The 16,687-nt window shown below is 33.0% G+C and overlaps 1 protein-coding gene across 1 annotated transcript in view; it reads left to right on the top strand.

Moving 5' to 3' along the window:
- Window positions 1-16,687, top strand: part of LOC106103943 (syntaxin-binding protein 5) — a 49,033-nt gene that overhangs the window by 2,531 nt on the left and 29,815 nt on the right. The window contains exon 3 of the mRNA XM_013283860.1: window positions 11,031-11,213. Within this exon, the coding sequence (XP_013139314.1) occupies window positions 11,031-11,213 (183 nt within the window). The remainder of the gene's footprint in view (window positions 1-11,030; window positions 11,214-16,687) is intronic.

The raw sequence follows: 16,687 nt of genomic DNA, 5'->3' as shown, positions 1-16,687 counted from the left end.
TGTCGATTGTTTTGCAGTTGATTCAACTGCTTAGTTGCACAAATAAAATCCAATATTGTGCGCTCATATAAGATCAGGAATCAAAACGAGACAGCGAATGCGAACGCTCTTACATGGGATTATTCCCAACCGTCACCCCGCTCTGTCCCCACTTGAAAATAAAAAGTTTTATGCGTCCAACCTTTTAGTCTCACTATCACCTTTAAGGTGACAGAACCGTTATGAATTCAAATAAGTTCCAACCGTCCCCTCGTCGCAAATGGTGGGACGGATGAAACATTTTTTAAAGTGGGGACAGAGCAGGATGACGGTTGGGAATAATATCTTACATGATGTTTTGTAAATGTATACCTATGTAGGTGATTGTACAGTGTACATATAGTTTGTCAGTGTAAACCCACTGTTATTCAACGGAGCGTGGAATGAGTCCAGAGTTGGCGCGTCTCGCCTCACTGAGTGCGGTAATTAAAATTAAATGACATTTATATGAAAACGAGAACTTTAATGGACGATTTAACGTTTTTATTATTACGCCATTTATCATGAAAATTATTGTAAAATGTGACAAAAGCAAAAATGATTAATGCTAGAATTTTTTAGAAACAAATATATATCACTAGTTTTCACCCGCGACTCCGTCCGCGTGGAATTAATAAGAAAACAAAAACGACTAGACTATATGATCTTCGAGGCTATCCTCTACATCTACGCCTTTCATCGGGAGCCATTCAACAGTTTTGACTACAAACTTTAACAAACATCCATCCATCTAAACTGTCGCATTTATAATATTAGCAAGACAACTGACTGAATCTAAGTTATTGTAAATCTTATCTTACTATTATTATAAATGCGAAAGTTTAGATGGATGGATGGATGGATGGATGTTTTTTAGAGTTTGTAGCCTAAACGGCTGAACGGATCTCGATGAAATTTGGCATAGATGTAGAGAATAGTCTGGAAGAACACATAGGCTACTTGCTTTTGTTTTTTTTTATTCCGCACGGACGGAGTGGCTGGCAAAAGCTAGTTGAATATAATTTCATATTGTAACACGCCCTACTACAACGCGCCTCGCTATGACGTACAGCCCCCGAGTTCTTCTTCCTTACAATATTACAATATCTATGTGTTTTACATTTTTATCTATATTGTAACTTTATAAATGCTATGCATGAAACGAAACGTTTTAACGACTTTCATACGTCCCTAGAGGACGCTAGCGCTGCCGGATGTCCGGCGATTATGTGAACCCGGCCCTAACTGGAGATATCTTTCGTCCTTTGTTAAGATTTATATTATATATTCTAGCTTATTTACTAAAGGTTGTTGATAGTGATTTATAGAAGCTTCTAGAACCGTGACATTTCCCCCCTCTCTTTAAAATATCTATCTCTTTACAACATAACAATAACCAGCTTTCGCCCACGTCTCCGTCTGCGTAGAATTAAAAAAAAACAAAAGTGAGTAGCTTACGTGTTCTTCCAGACTATCCTCTACATGTATGCCAAATTTCATCGAAATCTGTTCAGCCGTTTAGGCTACAAACTCTAACAAACATCCATCTAAACTTACGCATTAATAACATAAAGCATGATTTTAAGTCCTAGGTAATATAGAAAGCCCTCTATAGTGTCAAGAAAAACCACTGTAAAAAAATTTTCATTTCGACCTGTAAAAAACTTTTACCAATAAAATATTTGTATTATATTTTATTCCAAATGATGTTGATGTCAGTTTTTAATCACCTTTGACCTCGAGTCTTCGTCTATTAGCACACATGTCTTTCAGCGTTTTATTAACGTGTTTTGGCATATTTTATTCACCTTAAAACAAATGAAATAACGTCATTTTTGTAAATTCTTCAGTGGAAATCTACAGTACGTGATTTTTTTCTTATTTAAAACGATAAGATTCTTCACTCGAATCATTGAGTTACCATTATATTCCATGACAGGGAGGGTCCGCATTCTACGACGTTCATAGCCAGCCCACTCGATGAAAGTCAAATAGTTTTTTGCATAAATGAAACATATTTCTTCTGGTGGTATGAATAACTCCTGAAATTATTTGTATTACTTTATTTTTTACATTTTGAAGGATTAGTTATGTAGCCTTTTGCAACTGCTGGATTAAAAGAGTTCCTTAGTGAAGATTTATGCTGAGATGGTTTAAGTTAACTCAAAATGACTCTGAGTGTAATAGTTTATAATATTTACTATATCTATACTAATATTTTAAAGAGAAAAGATTTGTATTTTAAGATTTTTTATGTAAAATAACTCAAAAACTACTTTGCCGATATTAAAAATTCTTTCGCCGCTAGAAAGGTAATTTATCTGTGAGTAACATAGGCTATTCTTTTTTTTATTCCATGCGGACGAAGTCGCGAGCAACAGCTAGTTACTTATATAGCAAATTTTGTTTCCGACCAGTATTTTAAAAGAAGAAAATAAAATGAAGTCCCTTCATTAAATGAGCAAATTGCTCGTTAGCTAATCTAGCATCTCTAAAGACGTTAAGGAAACTTTGCTAACTGCAGATTAATTGTCCTCCGTACTAATTGATGTTTCCCGCCATTTTCCTTCTCGAATGTTCCTAATGAACCGCTCCTTTCGGCCGGAATTCGTCTGTTGGAAATTAACACTCGAATCTCCGTTAAATCTATTTGAAACTTTTCAAATTATAAAATGTTAATTTATCAACTGAAAGTTTTGAATAATTGTGTTTGTTTTAGTTGTAATTTCTTTATTTAACTGATTGAATCAAGACCATGTTCAATGTTGATGATACATTGTGTTGCTTTTAGAGCGTATTTTTCTAAACGTTTAGAGTTTTGAACTCAGTCCATCTTCACTTATGTTTACAACTTTATCTAGACCGGGACCCTAAGGTCCATGATAGAGCCGGCGAAGTACGGTACAGGGTAAAGAGTTCACAAATTGAAGGAGAATTTTAAGACCACTAATTTCAATGAAACCATTAATGAAAATGGGTTTCGTGAAAAAATAATTGAAAATTATCGGTATAATTTTCTTCTTATAGAGCGCGCGCACACCTTTGACTAAACTGTTTAGTCTCGCTTTGATTCCTAAGCTTATATGGAGGTGCGCATACTACTCCATTTTTAATTGTGCAACTAAACAGTTGAATTGGCTGCGAAACAATCGACAATCGCACAACAGTTGTGCGATAGAAAAAAGGCTAGCTCTCATTCTGCAATTCAAGATCTTTTTAATGTATTACGCCTTTATAGTATATTAGCTGTTGCTCGCGACATCGCCCACGTGAAATAAAAAAGTATAGCCTATGTTACTCACAGATAAATTACCTATGTGACGGTGAAAGAAATTCTAAAATTGACCCAGTAGTTTTTGAGTTATTTCAATACATACAAAAATACAAATCTTCCCCCTTTATAATATTAGTATAGATAAGTTCATAATAACTTGAGTTCAAAGTTCTTTAAGTATATACTCAAAATACTCGTATTTCGTATTAGCCTTAGTACTTAGAAATGTTGTAAATTAAATACGTGTTTGAAAGCGGACGCTGATTTACATTCAGACCCTTTTAGCGTCGGGACTAATGGAATTAATACTATCCAATAAATTACACGAATGTTAGATGCAAAAGCCGCGGTATATTTTGACGCCGCGGTATATTTGTTGCCCGCGACTTTTTTATAACCTAAGGTGGCAAACGAGCAAGCGAACACCTGAATCCACCGAAATAGAAAGCGACCGCTGTCCATAAACATCCACAATTGCAGATGCGTTAACCTTAATTGACGAAGAAGACGCACACAAAGAGGATATTTCCCCTTCCTATGCGTCCCCTACACCGTCAAATCCACTTTTCCTTCCCATTAAAGGGACTAAAGTTAGGAATCTATGTGTTCTACAAGACTACGTACATGTGTGCTGAATTTAAGCAGAAATATTGAATCACAGGATATATAATAACAAACATCCATCTATCTAAACTTTCTCATTATAATATTAATACGAAGTGATTACTTTTTTTAAAAAAGGGTTACTAACTTTTCATCTGTTCGTGATTGTTAATGAAACTGTTATAGCATAACATTATTATCGTCAACCGTTCATAAGAATACATATTATCTCTCTTTTTCAAATAGAGACGTTTTGGACTACATGTTATTTTATTTTTATAGCCTAGGTAATATTTGTCATTATATTTCATTGCAAATTATATATTTTTTTAATTTAGTAAATAGCGTGTCTTAGCTTTTATAAAGGCGTTCCCCAAGACAATATTCTCATGAATATTTATACGCTATCGAACTCAAATCGGTTTATAACTTTATTGGCAAGTAACAATCTTCTCTGAATATCTGGCAGCTTCCCAGATATTCCACTCGTACTAGTCCATATATGAACACTTTCCTCTTATTTGCATTAGAATGAAGTCAAATAACATTTTTATTTAAATAGTAAAAAATCGGAATAATGTTACAACAACGATTTACAGATTTTCGGGTATTTAAGGTTAGCGGGGTATGGACATGTTATGCGACGAGTCGATGGTGACATAAACCAGAAAGTGTTAAGGTTGAATATGGATGGCTACAAAGGTTGAGGAAGACCGAAGAAAGTATGGATGGATTGTGTGAAAGAGGATATGCTTAAGAAAGGGGTGGATTCAGATATGACGGCTGATAGAGATGTATGGAAGAGCAGTATATACTGTGCCGACCCTCCGTAAGGGATAAGGGCAAGTGGATGATGAGATTTTAGGGTATTTAATAAGGCCTAAACAGTTGACATTTGTCATAGATGTAGAAGATAGTCTAAAAGAACACGTAGGGTACATACTTTAGTTACTTATAAATGCCAAAATTGTGATGGATGAAAGTTACAATGTATCCCCAGAACAGCTTAACGAATCTCTGTGAAATTTGGTATAGATGTAGGACATAGTCTGGAAGAGGTTGCAATTTTATTAATTCGGACGGTCGCGTGCGACATCTAGTTTGCTATCGAAGTTAAATTATGGTTAGGAAATCAATAAATATAGCATCTTTTGTGTTATCAAATACAAGTTGTAACGCTTTAATCAATAGTGTGAATAGAGTTCGAATAAACAAGACATCGTATGTTAGTCAATATGTAACAAAGAACATCTTGTAGATAAATGGCTCTATGTGCGAGCTCTTGATACGGAGTTGGCAATTCGCCAGGGGTTCTTACAGCCAGCATGTAGGGTCGCATTTGTGAATATCCGGTCATTTAGATCGACTCGTGTGGCATGCATTGAACAAAAAGGAAATGATGTGGCATCGTTATAATGTTGTAAAGAAAATGCATTTTTCATATGTTAGATATAAGATATTTTTGAACAAAACTTCGATGTAACATTTTCTCTAGCATAAGTTATTGAATTTGCAATAAAATATGAAGTACATTCACATGTTAATTCTGGTATTAACAAATAATGCTGTTAAAAATTTTTGTAATTCGTTTACAATTATGCAATTTGCAAAACAACATCGCTGTCGTCTCGTTGTTTAATTTCGCGATTATTAAACTATAACAATATATTCTTAAAGATAAAAAAGTATGTAATGGTAGGAACAAAATTAGTACAGTGCTGTAGAGTTGGCGCAACTCTAGATTATCGGCATAAACGTCACGTCCCTAGCTGACAGCTGTCAATGTCACTAGAAGTATGGATAGATTGGCGCGCATCCTAAGCCTGGCGAGAAGTATTGCTCTGAGTTTAAAGCGACAGTATCAATTAAATAAGTTGTCTAATAGTAATTCAAAAGAAAAATAAGAAATCTCGTTTAATTTTTTTGGTAAAGTCAAGGAAAAGTTACCCTAACAATCAGGAAGTCAGAAAAACGAATCAGCACTTAACGTTAAATTCAATAAGTTTCTCGCTTGTCAGAAATCTCATTTCTTAGAAACATGACGATCGACGAAAAAAAGGAAACCCGATAAATGAATCTACGTTGAATGGATCTTAATTTTCGACAAGTTTTCCTCGAACTTACCTTGAAAATACTTATCTTCAATAAATCACAAACTTTTGTCGAATGACCGAAATGAAATCTGGTAAAGTTTCAATCTATCAATTGGCTTGTAATTTATAAATCCTTCCTTATTACTGTATTTACGTAAAACTTTTTCTTTTTAATAATCGAAGTTGTGTATGTTTTTTAATCTTATTAATATTATATATGCGAATGTTTGAATCCATGCGTGGATGGATGTTTGTTAGAGTTTGTAGCTTAAACGGCTAAACGGATCTCGATGATATTTGGCATAGATGTAGAGGATAGTCTGTAAGAATATATGGGCCACTTACTTTTTTAATTAGGATAGTCTGTCAAAACATATGGGCCACTAACTTTTTTAATTCCACTCGGTTGAAGTAGCGGGCTAAAGCTAGTTAAAATAATTGTCATGACATGCGAACCCTAATTTTGACTCCACTGTTGGCAACCGATAGCAACGCCTTTCTAAGGCTACACACCATTGTGTTACTTTTAGATCGGAACTAATCAAAAGCAGTCATTTCCAAACAATTACCTATCCATTTATACAGATCTGTGGATTGATGTGAATTGTGTCTTTTAACATTTTTTTAAAAATAATATTTTAACATTCTAAAGTAGTATATCCAATCTCACCAGACTTCCCTTTTCCAGTGAACTTGTATTGAAGAAAATTGTAAAGTTTCAAATTCATCTTGAAACTATAGAAGTTGTTGAAATTTTGCTTTTGTGCTGAATTTCTCTGTGTTTTTGATTTCAAACTTTAAGAATCTCACAGATAAGTTTAAAACAGTTTGAGGAATTCATAAGTTTTTGTTGAAATAACTCTTTTGATTTCTAAAGAATATTTCAAATTTGCTTTTAATCTTTACGTTGCTTTTGTTTTGGATAGATTGAAGTAACATACGAAGTCAATGCAAAAAAATAATAAATCAATTTCATACCCACATAGAAATGGAAGGGTTAAGTCGAACATAGAATCGTTGAGTATACCCAAACAAAGTTATGCTAAGTTACAAACTGGTTCGTTAAAGTTTATAATTCTATTTATTTAAGCAAATTGAAATCCCGGGCGTCTTTAATATTGCTTTTTAAAATGCATGTATGCAGATTGCAAATTTGAAATATTTGTAGCGAAGAAGTTGCTGTAAAATTCTTAAATTAGACATTTTATGTTGTACATTTTAGATTGAATACTTGCACTTCGTTCAATTTTAAACATACTTCATATTCAGATATGACGGCTGATAGAGATGTATAGAAGAGCAGCACATACTGTGCCGACCCTCCGTAAGGGACAAGGGCAAGTTGAAATGTACTTCATACATCAATTACAATCTTACTAATCCTACTCTTACTAATATTATAAATGCGAAAGTTTAGATGGATGGATGGATGGATGGATGGATGGATGGATAGATGGATGGATGTTTGTTAGCGTTTGTAGCCTAAACGGCTGAACGGATCTCTATGAAATTTGACACAGGTTTAAAGCATAGTCTGGAAGAACACAAAGGCTACTTTTTATCCCGGGAATAGTTACGGTTCCCGTGGGATTCATTAATTTAGTTTTTCAATGTTTACTCAATCATTCTGCAACGGTTCAACATATCTTATTGAAATTTGGCACAGATATAAAACAAAGTCTGGAGTACACGTGGGATAAGCTTCATCCCCGAGAAATGTCCCGTTCCCGAGGGATACGTAACTTTTTGTAATTTATATAGTTTGTATGTTTTCTAAAACCACGCGGACGAAGTCGCGGGCAACAGCTCGTGCATAATAAATTCACAATATTCCTAAAGTAATTAAAACCTCAATTTTTTAATGTTACAAACGGTAATTATTGTTTGTTTTGATTCCATTACTCCTTTAGTTAGCAAGTAAAATCAAACAGACGTTACAAATGCAATCAACGCCGCAATGTATAACGCTTATCAGTGCAGAACCAGGCGTGTTTATGTTTGCGTTGTTATAATTATTCCAACTGCTTTAAATTACTTAACAATACTATCTATTGCTTTAGCTCGAATCATTTCCACATTAAAATTTGTTTTAGAGAGAATACGAGACATCTCTGAATGATTTGATATTGCTTCTACGGAGTAGACACTTTCTAAGTGGCGAATTAACGACTGTGAGTGCAGTACTAAGTTCGACAATAAAGACCTTGTATTTAACCCTGATAACATCAAGTTCTCAAAGTTCATACTTGTACGACGTAAGTTGCGCAGCCACGGCACGTGCTGGATTTACAGCTTTTGTTTGTTAACGTTAATTACTACAGGTTATCTGTTTATAGTTTACTAGTAAAACTTGTACATACCGAAAACTAGTTATCTCTCCGACCTCGTGGAATTAAAAAAAAAAAGGAAGTAGCCTGTGTTCTAGACTATTCTCTACATCTATGTAAAATTTCATTGAGATCCGTTGAGATGTTTGGGCTACAAACTCTGAAAAACGTCTATCAATCAATCTAAACTTTTACATATGCAATATTAGTTAGATTGGTAAGATATATTCACAAATACAATGTTCGTAAAACACGGGTTTCTTACCACGATTGGATTTTAGTTCCCGATATTTCGGCATAGTTAAATGCGTCAGTTAGTCAGCACGTGAACATGAACCCCGTATCTAAAACAGTTTCAAGTTATATATGTTCACAAGTATTATGGCAGTGGAAGTTTCCGATAAAACTTATTTTAAAGCTTATTGACTTGCTATTCACCAAACTTTTAGATTTAGTGGTCTTTTAGCAGCTTTTAGGAGGCCCCTAAATTTAGTATTAGAATTGTAATTACTAAACTGCAACGAACACATTAAAGAATAGAGCACAATAGCGGTAATACTAATCCATTGTTTGCGAAACTCATGTTTGAAGTGTACACAGGGTACAGTGAACAGAACATCTGGACTAAACAAACACCGAACAAGGGCTTTGCTGACGGCCGTTAGTGCCGCTTTGCTGAATGTTCAGCTGCTAATTACAAAGGTTTATTGAGTGCTTAATTGGAATTAATATTCTGACCACAACTTGTATAATTTTTTACGTCTTTTATAATAATAACTATTTTCGCCTGCGACTCCGTCCGCGCGGAAATAAAAAAAAAGAAGTACAAGTAGCCTACCTGTTCTTCCAGACTATTCTCTACATCTATGCCAAATTTCATCGAAATCCATTCTGCCGTTAAGGCTACAAACTCTAACAAACATCCATCCTTCCATCTAAACTTTGGCATTTGTAAGAACATATTTATGTAATAGTGTACTGTATGCTGATACGTCCTCTCTCGTCGGTGGCTCAGATCGTACTGCCTAACTGACATGCCGCCATAACAGTAGACAGTGTTGCCATGCACTACAAGTAGAAGGATTTTGGAAGTTTATGCTAAGGCTCTCGATGTAAAGAGTAGTAAAGTTTTCGTTATTACTTTTACGAAAAAAAACTTATCACCCACAAAAATACTATATGGATATAATGTCTTTATGATAAATGCAAAGATGTTCAAATATATAGAGAAGACATGTTAACACTTTACTTGAAACATTTTTTTCACATATTCATGACTAGCGCTATCTATTGATAGATCCTTGCAATCAGAAGTCAATGTAATTAATTATTTTTAAATTAATTATCAATAGATGACTAAATAAAATTTAAATGTAGTATCGGTTAATTTTGTTAATTATGCCGCGTCTATTTATGATTTAAAATTTAAATGGATATAGTACTCTTGGTAAATCGGCAGTTTAAAATATATCCATTGTAAGGTGCACGCTATATCACAGTCACTTTCCTCTAAAGCTTTCGACTCTACTTTCTATCTTTATTTTCCTTTGCCACGACATTTTGATTTATTACAATACCTTTGAATTCAGGTATAATATTTCCCTGTGACTTATTTAAAAAGATTATTGCTTTATTTAAAACGTAACAAATATTTTAATAATGTGTTTGTTGCAACTTTTTGATTATTCCATTTCTAATAGATATTAAGAGAATTATTATTGTGATGATTGAAGAATATGTTTAAAAATATTGCGTATTCTTGTGACCCGCATTATAAAGCTCTTTGAATTTCTCAAGCAAAGTTAAATAATATCTCAAGTGAAATATCGACGAAGCTTTTAACTGTGACTTGCTCGTTTTGACATTTTGATTTATTAAAGCTTTCCTTGCATATCCAAATGACTTCAAACTTCAATTTATCTTTTAGTTTTAAAATCGTATTTTAATAGGAATAAAAAGCTTTATTGCTGAAGAAAATGCATTTATCTAATTATGATAATGTTCTATGTTTTCATTTCAAGACATTTTCATGCAATTATAAAATAAACGGGTTCAAAAGATTTCAAACTACAAAGTGTTTTTCATTTGTTTAGAGGAAATTTCTAAAATTAATATCGTTTAGAATATTCGAGTATAGCAATTTTCCAACCTTTTGCCTTTTAAAAAATTCAAAATATAAAACGAACGCGGTACAAAAGCGCATGTTCTGTAATATTATCTCGAGGGAAGATCAGCAAATACATTTTCGTTGAAATTTGTTTAAGTCCAACAACTGGGAGTCAGTGAAAAGTTTTAGCGAAGATTGCCTGGAGCAGCGAGCGGTGCGAAAACATACGCCAGACTTTTCTGTTTGCTTTTTACATGAAACATTTTATACAAGAAGCAGAACATGAATAAGCATTGAAAACATGTTTATTGTTAAAAAAAACCGTTAAAGTTTGTGTACTTTTAATTAAATCTGAAACTACTGAATAGATTCTGATAGTTTTAAATGTCTAAGTATATTGTTAAGGGTTTCTGGCTCAGATATACAATAGTTTATTTTCTTTAAGTTGGCATTACTATTTATGTTAGGTTATGCCAGTCCAGTATAAATTTGTACACATAATTGTTTCCTGTTTCTACAATCTACACGAAATAAGATGACGGTCGAGCGGTGATTCGCTATAAAAAATCATGTTTCTCCATTTCAATTAATTTCCTAAACGAGCACAGTCTTGGTGGGCCTGGTGTGGACGCGCACGTGCGACACGAGGCAGGCGAGGCGGTACTGCACGCTCAGTTTCTGATCAACGAGGGTGCCCTCGTCACCGCCACCGCGGACGACCAGCTGCACCTCTGGACCTTCAGACAGAAGTCACCCCAGCGCGTGCAATCCCTCAAATTCCAAAGGGAACGGTACGTTGATTTTGTTAAATACTTTATAATTATGGTAAGTTCTCATGAGGAACTTGATGATAAATTATTTTTAAAGACTTGTTTATAATCTAGGATTAATTTCTAGTTTCTCTTAGATGTAACAATTTAAAAGCAACTAGAATATAGTACATATGTGATTTATTTTGATTTTTGTTTAATTCACAATATTCAGTTAGTTATTGTTTATTTATTGACGATGTTTATTACTATAATTCATGTTTTATTGCACTTAAAACTAGGTAAATAGAAGTTATAATAGATTACTTCCCTTTAACAGATAAACCAAAAGCTTAATCAAGTTAAATTGCCTTTAAATAGGGAACAGTTATCCGCAAATGTTCGCTAACTGGCAACCCTACTGCGTATATCACAATTAAATAGTTCTCGCCCGTATTTCATCAGATTTCGCTTTAATTATGCGAATCTAAACGCTATTGTTATACAAGCGTAGAAGTCTCGAAGCGTGGTGTATACAGCAAGTTTTTAATTAAGTATTTTGGCTACATTTGTATCTTAACATGAGATAATTTTTCAAATCCTTAATCCTTGGTCTTGCTTTGAAATAAATGAGTAGTTTCAAGGTTTGTCGTATCAAAAAGTCTATTTGAATTAAGATTTATGAATATTTTACAATTGTGTAAGAGCTATTTGAATACATTTTATTAATTAACAATCTATACCTTTCTCTATTTAATACGTACGGCTAGAAAGAGACAAAAAGTTTAACGATCTTTCCAACTTCTTAAATACCTCAATTTGTATACAAATCACTGATTATACGAATTGCCTGGATCCCAACTAAATAGATAACTAAGTTTCTTGTACATTTATCTTTTGTTTTTAGATTTTCAGAAAAGAATACTTTAAATAGTTTTGTTTTATTTTCTCTTTTTATAACAGACAGGGTGAAAATTAAACCCACTTCCTGTTGATTGATCTTTTTTATGAGTTCCGTTCTATTCATGTCCATGAATGTGTTTTAAAAATTTTAAACAGATATTGAAATTATTGTAAAATAATAGATGAATTCCATAAACCAAGATATTAAACTAAAAAAACATATTGACTTCAAAAGAAATAAAGTTGTAAACGTCAAGACAAACTTTTAGACAATCTCAATGTCGAGTTGAATCTGGTCGCTATCCCAAATTATTTGTGAAGCAAACGTCCGACTTATGGTATAAGTAATCCAATAAATCAGAGGGAAAGAAAGATCCCTTGTTGGCTACGCTTTAACAGGAGTTGAGGGAAATATTGAGATTCAGAGATATATTTACTTCATCTTTGTCATTATTTTGGAAATCAAAGAGTTTTATCATCATCACCAGCTCACTATACGTCCCCACCGAGCGGCTCGGAGCCTACCCTAATAAGGGGTGACTAGGCCATAGTCAACCACGCTGGCCAAGTGCGGGTTGGTTGACTTCACACATATCTTTGAATTTCTTCGCCGATATGTGCAGGTTGCATCACGATGTTTTCCTTCACCGTAAGAACGTCGGGTAAATTATGTACATATGAATATTCGAAAAATCAAAAATCACATTGGTACATGGCGGGATTCGAACCCAAGACCTGTAGATTACAAGTCAAGTGTTCAAACCACTGAGCCACCGACGCTCTTTTTAAAGAGTTTTGTAGTAAAAAGAAATGTTTAACGTTTGGTAATAATTGTGTTTATTTAAATTTGTTGTTTTCCACAATCGAAATACTTGTAGAAAACATAATACTGAAAAACATATTTTAATAGAGTATTTCAACTACAAAAAAGTAAGTATGATTTAAAATAAAATAGTGGTACAAAGAAACGATAAACTTAACATTTTTAATATGAACAAGCTTGTTACACCATACTACTCGAACCTTTATAAAGTCAGAATTAATTAAAGCGGAGAAAGGGCGGCGTTGTCATAGCAACCGCATCTCTGTCCCCGAACCTCGCACCTTGTTAACTAAACAAAGATAAATTTCATGCTCCCCGGCTCTTTCATGTCGCCTGATAATTGCTCTACGAATCCTTCAGGCGCCTTCATTACGGTCTTTTGTAGCGTCGTTGAAGCAAAGATTGGAATCTACGTTATAAAGAACAGCTTCTGCTGAAACAAAAACAAGAGTTTGTTTATTAATTCTTTATATACCGTGATATTTTGTAATAATACTAAAATTAGGGGGGAATATTACAGCTAAATACATAAACAATATACAGGAATACTCTTATCTTGTAGCTGTCATTCTTTACTACTTCATATCATACTTTATACTAATATTATAAATGCGAAAGTTTAGATGGATGTTTGTTAGAGTTTGTAGCCTAAACCGCTGAACGGATCTACATGAAATTCGGCATAGATGTAGAGCATAGTCTGGAAGAACACATAGGATACTTTTTATCCCGGAAATAGTTACGATTTCCGAGGGATGCATTAATTCTTAATGGTCTTCTATTACTATTTTCAAACTTTATTCATTCCTAGATGTGGTCGATCTGGTCAAAGCAGAATTTACTATCATAGATGTAAGCCAAATAAAATTGCCTACAAAAAACTAGAAAGAAAGGTATAGAAGGACATTTTCTAGCGTACAAAAGCGTCTTTAGAGATTACTTGAGCGATGAATTTCACTAATAGAGTTAAATCATTTTCTCCGACAAATTACTTCCTCCTGGGAATTGGCCGGTGAAATATAATCGGTGCTGTCGTTATTTAACTGAGTCTGATGATTTTATTGCTATGAATTTGTTTTGATTCGATGAGAAACTTTGAATAGTAGAAATAATTTAATTGATTCCGATTTGTGTTCTTACTAGCTTTTGCCCGCGACTCCGTCTGCGTGGAATTAAGAACAACAAAAACAAATAACTGATCTGATCTTCCAGAATATGTTTACATTATGTCAAATTTCGTCTAGATCCGTTGAGCCATTTACGCTACAAACTATAACAAATCCATCCATCCATCCAAACTTTTGCATTTCTAATAGTATGATGTGAGTTTTTGCTTTGTGTTTCAATTTCTATTTCAAGAATTAGTTTGTGAAAGATAACTACATTTAATTTATCTGCTAGTAGTTTTTACTCGCGACTTCGGCTGAATTCGACTTCGAGAGTAAATTAATCTAGTAATAATCTGTCTTTTAGCTTAGTTAGTTTTCTTATGGTAAATGGTTTGTTAAAATCAGCTTAATAGTTTTTGAATTTTCTCATTACAAATGCTAAATTTCGTCAAATATTATAATTTATAATAGAAAATAATTTTGTGTTGCTATTTTTAATACAAATGGTTGTTTGAGTTAGTTTTAATTGCGGCGTTTGCTAAAACCGTTTTTAATTACTTTATCTCGTGAGCCTGTTCTCAGGACATTAGGGGTGTCTGGCAGGACGCCAGGGTAGCTTAGCCTAACTTAATAACTTAGATCTAAGCTTTCAGCACTTAATTCAATAAGATGCGATTATTTGTGTTTTGTCTTAAGTTTGTTTGTTTCGTATTATTGTAATTAAATTCAAAATAACAATAACAATTAATTTGTTGTGTTTTCATTATTGTTAATAACTAATAATTGTTGTTATAAAAAAGCCATAAAAAAATTCACAAATATTACATTTAATTTACTGAAATACGAACACTTCAAAATTATAATGTTCGTAAGATACGGGTTTCTTACCACGATTGGGTATTTTTAGCTCCCGATATTTCGGCACAGTTGCATGCGCCATGTTCACGCTGACTGAAGTGATGCTGTAGACTTAAAAATTGACAATATTTACGAGAGAGCATTGCCTGAAAAAAATAAGGGAGAATTTATATATTATATTACAGTTTTTATTTATTTGCATTGGTTTCAATAATTTCGATTTCTAATCTCTTGATTATATTATAATTAATTTACTATACTTGTTAATATATTAAGTAAGCTGTAATTAACATCTAATCCAAGCCGAGTTTGATCGAGCTGTCGGTTGACATAATTGCATCTAATAATTACATCGTGAGATATTTTAATATATTGATTAATGGATTATAATTGCATTGCGGGATATATTACGTTAGACGTTTTGATGGGTTTTGGTATTTAAAGGATGTTTCCAATACATGTCTACTGCTGAATTTTATGGGGAATGTTTTGTTTTTAAATCTTACATCTTACTAATATTATAAATGCGAAAGTTAAGATAGATGGATGGATGTTTGTTAGAGTTTGAGATGAAATTTAGTAGAGATCTAGCGGGTAGTCTGAAAGAACACATAGGCTACTCGCTTTTGCTTTTTTTTATTCCAAGCGGACGGAATCGCGGTGGAAAGCTAGTAGTTTAATAAGTTTTAAAATAAAGGATTATTATAAGTAAATTATATATTGTGGCAACTTATTAGGAATAAAAAACAAATGATTTGAATTGTTAAATTGGTTTCGTGACATGACTACACAATTTGTGAAAAAAATCTTTTAACGTCTAATAAAATGTTTTAATACATTACCGTGTCTTGAATAAACGCACTATAGCCTAGGTTTCCGTTGCACATTGTTACAGATTTGGCATTAAACTAACAAGACAGACAAATGAAATTAAAGGGTAAGTAGGGTCGATGTTAGTTTGATGTTGTCTGAAGTTGCACGGTACATGCATGCTCACAATTGTAAAGCATAGTACACATAACAAAACTAAGGCATAATGTTGTAGAATGTATTTACATTTTTTGTGAATTAAATGTTTTATAGTCGCTTTCGACGTTAGTGTATACCTTTAATAGTTGTGTTATTTGTCAATTGTTTTGCTGTCCTATTTGGAATTATATGCACGTTATTTTTATTGGAAACAAATGACTACTGTTTTTATTTTGTAAGTTTAAATGTAAAAAAGCTAGCGATTTATATTATGTTATGTAATTTGCATAGGGAATGTGATTTTGGAAAATAGAAGAACGAAAAGTATGAAAAAAAAACTAATTATCTTTTTAATATGAGACTAAATATGGGATTTTTATTACATTTAATTATAGCATTTATAGAATTTGAAAAATTATGCTAAAAAAAATTTTATAAATATACCCAAACAATTACTAAAAATCTATTCTAATTAAAGTCAGGATTATAGATTTTTTAATACACTTTGGTACAATAAGGTTTAAAAATTGTTACATTTTTAATTGCAAGGCAACCCTAGCGTTTAACACTATAATTTCGTAGCACCACTGACGCTACAATTCGTAGCACAGCTACGACAATTTGTAGAACTTTCTCGTGTCGCAATTTTCGGTTTACCGAAGTTACATAACTAACTATATAAAATGCAATGTTATTTTGTTAAAGTTTTAAAAACTTCGCTTTTTAATTGGTTTTCAATAAAGTGAAGAAAAATACACAATATATACAAAACAATTTATACAGATTTTTGTACTCATTGCAATTTAAATTGTTTAAACTATCGTGAGACATTACTTCAAGCGAAAAAAAAAAAA

Source organism: Papilio polytes, unplaced genomic scaffold (assembly GCF_000836215.1).
Source record: "Papilio polytes unplaced genomic scaffold, Ppol_1.0 DF823692.1, whole genome shotgun sequence".
Classification (NCBI taxonomy): domain Eukaryota; kingdom Metazoa; phylum Arthropoda; class Insecta; order Lepidoptera; family Papilionidae; genus Papilio; species Papilio polytes.
The sequence above is the reverse complement of the archived record's forward strand: the minus strand, read 5'-3'. Positions and strand labels throughout refer to the sequence as shown.